Here is a 12,511-nt window from a genome sequence, read left to right on the forward strand (position 1 = left end):
ACTTTATCATCACAGGATTGGAGGATTTATGAATTATCTTCCTTTTATATGGACTACATTCAGATGCTATATTTTAAACATTTTTGCAGCTGTTCATAAAAATTTGGCCAAACCGAATGATGAAATTCATATGACCTTTAACAGCAGAAATATGGAAAATACTCTTTTTCCCCAAGGATTTACCAGATCTGGTAGCATCCTTACCTCTCTAATGAAAAGTCATCTCTCAATAGGTGCCTCTTTGAATGCTACGCAAAATTATATTTGAGAATTATGTAAAGTCAACTTACTAACCAATGACTAGAATGCAATTTGACATGTTGACAATATGAGAATCTGATAAGAATGAATAAAAAGAATGCTTCATCCTACAATGAAGCAGACTGAAAATTGTTATAGTTTAGATACTAGCAAATTGTACTAGACGTTGAATAGAAAGTGAAATGAAATCCCTCGAGGGATGAATCACTAGCAACGTAATTCTTCAGTAATCTTTTTGATTTTTTTCAAAACACCTTGAGCTTTATTATTAATGTTAATTTAGGTGTAGGGTGTTTTATACCTGACAATCAAAATGTTACTACAGTCAAGGATAAATCATAGGATTAACCAAAGCAACTATATAGATTGGCGTTAACAATGTCATAGATTTTTTCCAGGTAAAATTTGCTTTATTGCTAACATTATATCATGTATTAACATTTTGGAAAACATTAATATCTAGTTTCTGAGGAACATTCAAAAGAAATTGCCAGTAGCTTCGCATTGTGATCAGTACGTCATTTTTTTAACCTGTATATTGTTTTCTAGATATTACTGTGTTTTCAGTAATGTTGGGATGGCAAAGAAAATGAATGCAACCAAGTAGCCTCTTAAAAATAATACTGGGCATTGTTCCCCACCCTATCTTCTCAACACAATTAAATTATATCCTTAATTAGCCTGAATTCATCATTGGGGGAAATTATAATAAGTGTGCTTTTTAAGTCTATTAAGTCAATAGCAATTTTTTAACTTATTTAACATCAGTAATATCAATATTGAAACTATTTACTAGAAACTTAACACAATTGCAAAGACAATTGTAATTAATTTTTCAAATATTAAACCAAATAGATGCTGCTCTAGATAATTCTATGCATTAATTTTTGCTGTAAAAGATGTATAGTGCTATAAATAGAAGTATTCCAAGAGGCACAATAATGTCATATCCAAAAACTCTCAGCAGTGTTAACCTTCAGCTGACAGCTGATGAAAGAAATGGGCTATTAGTCACTATGGCAATGCAAGACGTATGGTCAGGTACCAGTCTTGTGTAAACCAATTGATTCTAACATTACTACATTAACCTCCCTGCCCTTTCCCATTCCTCCTATGCAGCCCCACATTATTTTCTGTGTTAGTTATGAAAATATAAGCAGACTTAGGCAATCCTGGTATTCATGCTTAATTTGAGATCTGAGATTAGAGAGGTTTTGCTGGTGTTTTGCATGAACAGTGTCTCTTCCACTGGAGAGTTTATAATGTGAGTACCAAAATGGCAATGGAAGAGACTTCCCGATCACCCAAATGCTTATAATATAGGACAAGTTAATATCAAACATTTTTCTTTTAAAATTCATTTGAATGCTCCGAATAGAAGTTATCTGAAATGCATTTTCGAAGCATATAGAAGAAAGAAACACCCAAAGCTTTCACATCCGCTTTAATCCAATTTTCATGTCTCAGAACCCTAACTAAAGTCGATGTGGTTACTGACAAGTTCACAGATGTTTTGTGTGATATATGCCAGCTTCTGCATTCAGGTTTTGGTCAGCACCAAAATGATGGTTCTGGTCCTGAAGGCAAGGTTCCTTGAGAAACCCAAAGAGCAAAGCAGTCTGAGAGTTTCCTGACTGATTTGCTCTACACAATTCAACAGTTCAGAAGGCCAAGTAGAAAATCCTGGCCAAAATGGATACAGGATTCAACATTGTAGTATTCGTAATTCAATAGAAGGACACAAGCATTTATTGAATTATCGTCACTGCTCTGCATACATACCCTTAACAATATCCTCAACACTCATGGCTCCTTCCTTTCCTACAAGAAAACGAATGCCTCTATGTTTCAGAAACTAACCAGGCCATTTTATCTCGAAACCTGATCTCAAGAAAACTAACAACCTCTGTGCTATTTCGGTATGTCTCTTTAGGCTTTGTTAAGAGGACTGGTATGTAGTAACATTTAACATTCTAAGGAAATAAAAACCTTATTTCACAAATGCACAGTGATTATTGCAGGGGTTTAATAATGGTCTTAGGATCTAAAAAATCTCAGCAACTGGCCCCTGAATATTGCAATAAATCATTCTCCCAGCTTTATCCTCCAGAACCTGAAAGCTTGAGTAAGAAGTAAGATAGGACCATCAAAGCATGTCCCAGGTTCCAATAGACTGGCCTACTGAGTTTAATCCTAATCCCTGGTACTGTCTGTATGAAGTTCACCTTGTAACCGAATGGAACAGTAGGCTTATCAGGCACTGTGAATTAGCAATAGGTGAGAGGAAGAATCTAGGGGAGAGACAAGGGGAGTGTGGGAAGAACAAAATTTTGATGAGTATAGGATTAGATTAACAAGTGACCAGTTCATATTTGGTTGACTACAAGCCAGCTGTTTCCATGCTCCATGGCTATGCTACCCCAAGGCGAGTTTCTGGAAGGGGAACACCTTGCTGTGCCTCACTCTAAAGTCCCTAAAGTTATGTAATATGTATTGGCATCAATTTTTGGGGTTGAAGCTGTGAAATCGGTATTCATTGCCTGCTGTAGAAAAGAGTTATCACTGTTACATTTAAACACAATATTTTTGGATTATACAGTGAGGACTTCATAGCTTTCCTGAGGAAAGTGGAGATGCTTTGTGTATCATTCTTTAGGAAAATAGGAAATCTGAATTTCTTTATATACAACTAGCACAACATTTTACATAGAAACATAGAAAATAGGTGCAGGAGTAGGCCATTCGGCCCTTCGAGCCTGCACCACCATTTATTATGATCATGGCTGATCATCCAACTCAGAACTCCGCCCCAGCCTTCCCTCCACACCCCCTGACCCCTGTAGCCACAAGGGCCATATCTAACTCCCTCTTAAACATAGCCAATGAACTGGCCTCAACAGTTTCCTGTGGCAGAGAATTCCACAGATTCACCACTCTCTGTGTGAAGAAGTTTTTCCTAATCTCGGTCCTAAAAGGCTTTCCCTCTATCCTCAAACTGTGACCCCTCGTTCTGGACTTCCCCAACATCGGGAACAATCTTCCTGCGTCTAGCCTGTCCAATCCCTTTAGGATCTTATACATTTCAATCAGATCCCCCCTCAATCTTCTAAATTCCAACGAGTACAAGCCCAGTTCATCCAGTCTTTCTTCATATGAAAGTCCTGCCATCCCAGGAATCTATCTGGTGAACCTTCTTTGTACTCCCTCTATGGCAAAGATGTCTTTCCTCAGATTAGAGGACCAAAACTGCACACAATACTCCAGGTGTGGTCTCACCAAGGCCTTGTACAACTGCAGTAGTACCTCCCTGCTCCTGTAGTCGAATCCTCTCGCTATAAATGCCAGCATACCATTCGCCTTTTTCACCGCCTGCTGTACCTGCATGCCCACTTTCAATGACTGGTGTATAATGACACCCAGGTCTCGTTGCACCTCCCCTTTTCCTAATTGGCCACCATTCAGATAATAATCTGTTTTCCTATTTTTGCCACCAAAGTGGATAACTTCACATTTATCCACATTAAATTGCATCTGCCATGAATTTGCCCACTCACCCAACCTATCCAAGTCACCCTGCATCCTCTTAGCATCCTCCTCACAGCTAACACTGCCACCCAGCTTCGTGTCATCCGCAAACTTGGAGATGCTGCATTTAATTCCCTCATCCAAGTCATTAATATATATTGTAAACAACTGGGGTCCCAGCACTGAGCCTTGCGGTACCCCACTAGTCACCGCCTGCCATTCTGAAAGGGTCCCGTTTATTCCCACTCTTTGCTTCCTGTCTGCTAACCAATTCTCCACCCACACCAATACCTTACCCCCAATACCGTGTGCTTTAAGTTTGCACACTAATCTCCTGTGTGGGACCTTGTCAAAAGCCTTTTGAAAATCCGAATATACCACATCCACTGGTTCTCCCCTATCCACTCTACTAGTTACATCCTCAAAAAATTCTATGAGATTCGTCAGACATGATTTTCCTTTCACAAATCCATGCTGACTTTGTCCGATCATTTCACCGCTTTCCAAATGTGCTGTTATCACATCCTTGATAACTGACTCCAGCAGTTTCCCCACCACCAACGTTAGGCTAACCGGTCTATAATTCCCCGGTTTCTCTCTCCCTCCTTTTTTAAAAAGTGGGGTTACATTAGCCACCCTCCAATCCTCAGGAACTAGTCCAGAATCCAACGAGTTTTGAAAAATTATCACTAATGCATCCACTATTTCTTGGGCTACTTCCTTAAGCACTCTAGGATGCAGACCATCTGGCCCTGGGGATTTATCTACCTTCAATTTACCTAACACCACTTCCCTACTAACATGTATTTCACTCAGTTCCTCCATCTCACTGGACCCTCTGTCCCTTACTATTTCTGGAAGATTATTTATGTCCTCCTTAGTGAAGACAGAACCAAAGTAATTATTCAATTGGTCTGCCATGTCCTTGCTCCCCATAATCAATTCACCTGTTTCTGTCTGCAGGGGACCTACATTTGTCTTTACCAGTCTTTTCCTTTTTACATATCTATAAAAGCTTTTACAGTCCATTTTTATGTTCCCCACCAGTTTTCTCTCATAATCTTTTTTCCCCTTCCTAATTAAGCCCTTTGTCCTCCTCTGCTGAACTCTGAATTTCTCCCAGTCCTCAGGTGAGCCACTTTCTCTGGCTAATTTGTATGCTACTTCTTTGGAATTGATACTATCCCTAATTTCTCTTGTCAGCCACGGGTGCACTACCTTCCTTGATTTATTCTTTTGCCAAACTGGGATGAACAATTGTCGTAGTTCATCCATGCAACCTTTAAATGCTTGCCATTGCATATCCACCGTCAATCCTTTAAGTGTCATTTGCCAGTGTATCTTAGCTAATTCACGTCTCGTACCTTCAAAGTTACCCCTCTTTAAGTTCAGAACCTTTGTTTCTGAATTAACTATGTCACTTTCCATATTAATGAAGAATTCCACCATATTATGGTCACTCTTACCCAAGGGGCCTCTCACGACAAGATTGCTAATTAACCCTTCCTCATTGCTCAAAACCCAGTCCAGAATAGCCTGGTCTCTAGTCTTTTGAAAGTTGTACTGTGATAAATTCAAGGATTTCAAAGCTTAGGAAAAAATAATTCACCCTTTCACTGGTTGCCCAGCAGTATCTTTTGGACTGTGATAGCAGTTGCTTTGTATAACTGAATGTAACAGTGGTATACTATGAAAAATGACATCCTCTAACAGAGCTGGATGGCCCGTAGTTAAAATGCTCAAAATTAATACATCAGTTAACAATGCAGCCACGTATGCACCTCACTGAGCCAATAGTTTCAAGAGGAGCAAGGGACTTGGTTTATGTTCCTGTGGTCTATACAGTATTTCAGAATAGTAAGGTCATAATGCAAAGCTGGGGAACGACAGCAATATTGAAACTGCATGTTTTAACTTCAAGTTTTATATAAAACTAGATCGGAGAAAGTTTTGCCTGCATGCATATTTAAGAAACTGAATTAAGAATATGTATTGCTGCTCTTTTTTTTGGGGAATTAAAAATGTGAACTGCATGAAATTTATACCTATGAATATGGAACTTTATTTTAGTTTTCAGCCATCACAGCTTTCCGTGATACAGTAAGTGTATGCATGACCTTCCATGAAGGCAAACTTAAGAAAGTAAGGTTAATTTTATAGTTAAAATGTGTTGAATTTTTGCAATGTCTAACTTTGAAATATATCACAACATTCAAAAATAAAACACCTCAAAAATTTAATTGTTTTAATTATTTGTCTCTTAAAAACACATTTTATCGAAAGGGAACAAACAGGACAGCCATTATATCCCAAAAATTACAACTCTGGGAATATCCCCAAGCTCTGTTACATGTAGAATTCTAGAAGCTGCTGTCAGTGATTACCTGATCCTTCACAGAGAGAACTATCTTGCAACTTTATCAAGTCTGATCTTGGGAAATTAGTAAACTGACAAGAGCTTCAGGTATTTCTGAACTACTTCATAGCAAATTAAGTCCCTAAAACACCCCACTTTTATTACATAAAGTGTGAATAAGACCTTAATGGTGCATTGGGCATAATTACTATGCACCAACCTCTCTGGCTCTAAAAAAAAATCTAACCACACATCATTACTTAAAAATACTGCTCTTTTAAACTACATAGATATTAAATGAATTTCTTTATTACTTCAGCCTTGACCTTAATTTCATTGGTATCTTCCAATATTTTCTTTGTATTTGATAGAATGCTAGTTTAAAAAAGTGCTTTTTCACTTCATGTTCTGTTGATTGGCTGATCAGTTACTTGATGCAACTTAGCAACAAGCACTCATTTAAACAAATCCCACATAAAAACAGAAAACGATCAGCAGGTCAGCCCATATCTGATGGAAGAGAAAGAATTAATATTTCAAGGGCTGAAAACTCCATTAGAACTGGAAAAGAGAAAAGATGATTAAACACCGTGAACGGAGGATGCCCATTTTATTTGGGATTCGCCCTTCCAGTCCTTTGAGCCGCAAGCCCAGCAACCCCCTATATAACCCGAGCCTAATCATGGGACAATTTACAGGGACCAGTTAACCTACACACCGGTACGCCTTTGGACTGTGGGAGCCAAGGAAACCCACACCGTCACAGGAAGAACATACAAATTCCTTACAGACAGTGGCAGGAATTGACCCTGGTCATAGGCACCGTAAAGCAGTGTGCTAATCACTACATCATTGTGCTGTCCATGCTAGGATGAAACCAAAGTAACTATGAGGATAAACTATATAATGGGAGATACACGTCTGTTTCTGGAGATTCAAATTCATGAGCCCATATCTCTCCTTATGCATAAAAGCAATCTAATCAAGTATAGCACTTCCCTATTTACATAGAATCCCAATCTGCCCATTAATGACACCTCGTCACTCACAGACCATGATGTGCTCACAAGCTTCTCCTCCGCTCAGCGGGAACAACAAAGTACGACTCGGCAGCACATTGCTATTCCTGGGTGTTTTATAGCTTCTCCCACATGGCAGAGACAAGAATTATGTCAGGAAAAGAACGAGCTGTCACCCATCTCAGCTGATGTGAGAAAAGTTTGTTGCAGAACACTTGTAAAAGTTCGCAGCATCTCCAGAAGTGAAGTCATGACCTCCTAACTCTGCACAACCTTTTGCAAAACCATAGAAATCAACTCCTCCACACTGCTCCAGTTCGGTCTAACAATGCTCATGTTAGTCTGCTGTGCAGTCACACCCACCTTGTTGTGAAAGCATTGCAGTCACACTCAGAGTACTATGGGTCAGGTGAATGCATGGAGACATGCACCACAACCCCGATCAGCCTCCGCACCCCATTCCAAAACCAAGACTCTACAGGTTGCCGGAATCTGCAGCATCACAAAAAATTGGGAGTAACTGAGCAAAAACCAGTGTGGATGACAGCTGACTATCCATTTCCCTTTGTAAACCGCCAGATCTGCTGAGTTTCTGAAGCTGCTTGAATCGTGTGACAGACCGTCCAGTGAGCATGCTGCACTCCAGAATTTCAGCATGTTTTGTTTTACAAACGTATCCCAAACACTGGAAGGATAACCCAATTTTTGTTTTTTGAAAATGTTAAAGTTAAAACAAATTCTACTTCAAATATCAATAAAGAACAAATAACAATTCAAAAACAGACAAGCTCTTAAAATGTACACAAAATGCATTAAAATTGTATTGTATTTTACAAAAGGGGATCTGAAGCCTTCCATACACTGGTTATTTTAGTAGTAAGATCACAATTAATCACAAAGTTTGCCAAGTGCATTTATGCATCCCCCTGTAGTTAAAGTGAGTCATCATATTGATAGACTGGATTGTACAAATCAAGGCATGTCATAATTTGAAAACTTGGTTTCTAAAATGAAGTCAGCAGTTATAAAATAATAGGTCTCTCCCTCATCCCCCAATAAATTATACCACATTAGGTTGCTTCACTGGCAGTTAACACAATGTAAGAAACTAAGAATTTATCATCTTGGCTTTGGCTGCATTTTCTAGAATTCGTCTTTTCCAGTCTTCATAATCCTGATGCTTTGTCTTGTTGGGTTCAGCCTTTTCTCGTTTGGGTTCTGTTGGAATCTCTTCGTCTGTTGATAATTAGAACAGATTTAATTATTTTACACAAAAATGTGATGAATTTTACCATATCTATTTTCAATAGATTAATAGAAAGTGGAGTATCACCACTGCTCTGTACCATGACAAGTCTGTTTGAAGAAAATATATTCCGAATAAAGTAATGATTGGTTTCTTCAAAATTGTTATCCCTGTGGCCTAAAATTCCATTTGAACCAGGCTAGACTAGTAAATCATAATGCTCATAGAAATTAATACAGATCAGCGATCCTCTTCATATCGATGTACAAAGAAAAACACAACAGTAATCCACAAGAACACAGCAAAAGTCAGGCTTTACATTACTTAGTATTATGACACTATCCATAACTCATCTCATAAAGATACATGCATTTTCCCTTCATACCTCCATTTTTGGGAGATTTGGGATGAGGAAGTAGCTTTGGAAAATTACCTCCATCATGAAAATGCCAGGACGTTGCTTGTACTGGCTGGTTACTTGATTTTATTTATTGTTTATTTATTTTATTTGTTGTTTTATAGCATTAAGTACGAGAGTTGCAAACTCATTTTTTGCTGTATTGGTGCATGACAAATTGTACTATGCAATAACAATAAAGATATTTTATTTCATATAAATAGTGGTAAGTTGATTCATTAAATGCATTTAGTGTTTACAGTGTTTAAAAAAACCTAATTTCCTACCTTCCACCTTTTCTAATAATTCCATGAATGTCCTTTGCCTTTTAGTCCCTTTAGATTTTTCATCAAGTTCATCTATGAAGAATTAGGCATATATAATTATTGTAATAGCATTATAGTTCTGTTCCGATTGACTGCACTTAAATTAATTTAACAAAATAGCTTCCAAAACTCACAGCAAACAACTTTTCCAAAAGTTTCCATCTGAGAGCAGAGGCGATCAAAGATGGTCTTCTTCACCCCAGATGAAGTAATAAACTTTGTCTTATCAACCTTTATTTTCAAACATCTGAAGTGCAGCAGAAAAATCCATAATATAATTAGAAATCAAAATACCACATACTGAAAATCTGAAATAAAAACAAAATATACTGGATGCATTCAACAGACCAGGCAGCATTTGTGGAAAGTCAACACTTCATGTCAAAAACCCTTCGTAGAACCGGTGAAGAGCTTCCGTTGAAGGGTGTTGTCTGTGTTTCTTTCTTCCCCCACCTGATCCTGCTGGGTGAATCCGGTATTTTTTGTTTTCAACCTACAATGCATCTTGGTATCAGTGACAAAACTATGAAAAGTGAAATATAGTATTTCTGACAATCCCAATTTGACGCAACTTAAAACTTAATTGATTTGGCTTTGGTCTCAATTAAGTGAGCAGGTCGATAAAACAAAAAGCTTTTATGACATGCATAGATCACTGTCCCATTCCATGCAGTCTGAACCCAACTTCCCTTATATCTGTAGGACCCAAATAAATGGAACCTACAGATGGTCATTAGCCCCAAAATGCTCGTTAACTTTAAGTTCACCCATAGCCTACAGCTCATTGTCTACAGCCAGCCATCAAAGTACACTTCACCTGCTACCAGAATCACTGTGCTGCATTGATTTTTCCTGTGAGTGGAAAATTCACAGCAAAATCGAAAAGCCATCTGTTAAAGGCAAACGTTAATGATAGCCGTTTGAGTGAATCAATATTCGAGGAATACTATCTTAACCTACCTATAATAGGCCACAGTGATCCCTGCCCAAGCATTTACTTCTGAGACTTGGACTACCTACAGCAGACATCTCAAGGCAGTGGAGAAATACCATCAACACTGTCTTCACAAATTTCTCCAAATCCACTCGCAGAAAAAGCCAAACAACAAGAGTGTTTTCTCCCAAACCAATATATCCCCAGTGGTGAGACTCTAATTCCCTTTAATCATCTGTTCTGCCAGATCTTTTGCATATTTCACGCAGTGTAATCAATTCCAAGATGACCAGGTAGACATCAAAAAATAAAATCTCACTCCCGTGCCTCCCTCCCCCACCCAAACCCCAGGAGAGTCTCTGGCCCAAAAGGAGCATTCAGACTAATATGAAGAGCTGGAGCACACAGAAAATTAGTGTAAACAGAGGTAGCTAGTCACTGCCCAAACTGTCCTGTCAACCAGCTTCTGGCCCACCTGTGGCAAAATCCTTAAATTTCAAAATGGCCTCACCTGTCACCTCAAAAGCCACATAACTGGAGGGGAGATATGTTATTCTAAATCCACTTAAGAAATGCTATGCACTTGGAGTCATAGTTATAAATTTCACTTATGAGAAGCATATTTGAGAGTGTAATAGTTGAAGCTCTCATGAGCATGTAAACCTAGATTAGTTAAATTTGCAAATATTACAGTTGTATGGATTATTAATAACAACTACTCTGCTACTAAACTACATTTGCAGTTTCTGCACATGCTGTGCAAACTGACAAAAATGATTTGAAACTGCATTTTGCTCCTCCAAAAACTTCTACACAATTAACATAAAGAGGACAGTATAGCACAGGAACAGGCCCTTCTGCCGACACTATTACGCAGAACTAATTAAGCCAATGACTCCTAATTACACCACCTCTTCTGCCTACACATGGTCCATATGACCCATTCTCTGGATACATGCACTCAAGGACCTTTTAATTGCCTCTGTTGTATCTGCTTCCACTACAACACCTGGTAGCACACTCTGGGCACCCACCACTGTGTTTAAAAAACACTTGCCTTGCACATCTTGCTTGAACTTGCCTCCTCTTATCTTAAATGCATGCCCTCCAGTACGAGACATGTTGATGCTGGGAAACAGATACTGGCTGCTTACTCCATCCATGTGTCTCACAATGTATTAAAATTTTTACCTGTCACTCAGCCCTCTTTGTTCCAGACAAAGCACCTCTAGTCTGTTCAACATCTCCTCATAACACTTGCCCTCTAACTCAGGTAGACTTCTTCTGAACCTTTGCTGAAGCCTCCTCATCCTTCCTATAATGGGGTGACCAGAACTGGATACACAATTGCAGATGAGCCTGACAAGAGTTCTACAAATCTGCAACATAACTTCCTGACTCTTGAAATCAATTCCTTGACTAATAAAGGCTAAGTGCAATATGCCTTCATTACCATCCCAACATCCCTTGGTAAAGGGCATTGTTAAGAGCATTAACTGTGCATTTTCCCTTCATATTTAACTTTCAAAATGTCCGATTATCCATTTTAAGCTGAAATTGCTAAAAAAATATATTGAGAAATTCATAGGTATTGGGGTAATTAAACCTCAGATACTCACTTGCATGCAGTATACAGAGCTGCAGTGGTGAAGAGAGGCTTTGTGAAATCAAGATCACCTTGCTGTGCTTCTGATAGACTGGTTTCGTATCTGAAGGAGCACAAGTACAAGAAACATAAGGATAAGGCCATTAGCCTCCATTGTTTGCTGTATCTTTCAATAAACCAGTGCCATTTTTGTGCACTGATTTAAACCCAGATTCTCTTAATATCTACAAACTTAGCAGTAGTTAAAAACGGTACCTCCCAGGGTAGCGATTTCAAAAAGTTTATTTAATTTCTTTTCATCTCCATCCTGAATGGCTGACCCTTTGTTCTGTGCAACACACACAAAATGCTGGAGAAACTCAGTGGGTCAGGCAGCGTCTATGGAAATGAATAAACGGCCAACGTTTTGGGCTGAGACTCGCTGAGGCGGGGGGGGGGGAGAGAATAAAAAGGCAGAGGGAGAGAAAGGAGGAGTAACTAGAAGGTGAAAAGTAAAGTCAGGTGGGTGGGAAAGATAAATGGTTGAAGAAGGAGGAATGTGACCATGGAAGAAAGGGAAGGAGGGGCACTAGTGGGAGGTGATAGGCAAGTGAGGAGAAGAGGTACTGTCAGACGCCAGATTGGAGAATAGAAGGAGAAAATTAGAGAGAAAAAAAATTAACAGAAGGAGAAATCGATGTTCATGGCATTCTTTGGAGTGATGCTCCTCTACCCAGAGAGTGGCCTCATCATGGCAAAAGAGGAGGCTCTGGACCGACATGTTGGAAAGGGACTGGGGATAGGAATTAAAATGGTTGGCTATTTGGGAAATTCAGCTTTAGACAGACAGAGCAGAAATGCT

The 12,511-nt window shown here is 38.9% G+C and overlaps 1 protein-coding gene across 2 annotated transcripts in view; it reads right to left on the bottom strand.

Annotated features, from left to right (window-relative positions):
- Positions 1 to 6,033: 6,033 nt before the first annotated feature.
- The window catches only part of orc6 (origin recognition complex, subunit 6), a 31,766-nt gene continuing 25,288 nt past the window's right edge, over positions 6,034 to 12,511 (bottom strand). The window contains exons 4-7 of one of the 2 annotated variants that reach the window (XM_063066941.1): positions 11,684 to 11,773; positions 9,265 to 9,377; positions 9,092 to 9,163; positions 6,038 to 8,397 (exon numbers count right to left, since the gene is read on the bottom strand). In XM_063066941.1, coding sequence (XP_062923011.1) covers positions 8,270 to 8,397; positions 9,092 to 9,163; positions 9,265 to 9,377; positions 11,684 to 11,773 — 403 coding nt within the window. In that variant the 3' untranslated portion in view covers positions 6,038 to 8,269. Of the gene's footprint in view, positions 8,398 to 9,091; positions 9,164 to 9,264; positions 9,378 to 11,683; positions 11,774 to 12,511 lie in introns of both variants that reach the window. The other variant, XM_063066942.1, reaches the window with a different exon arrangement.

This window comes from Mobula hypostoma, chromosome 14 (assembly GCF_963921235.1).
Source record: "Mobula hypostoma chromosome 14, sMobHyp1.1, whole genome shotgun sequence".
Classification (NCBI taxonomy): domain Eukaryota; kingdom Metazoa; phylum Chordata; class Chondrichthyes; order Myliobatiformes; family Myliobatidae; genus Mobula; species Mobula hypostoma.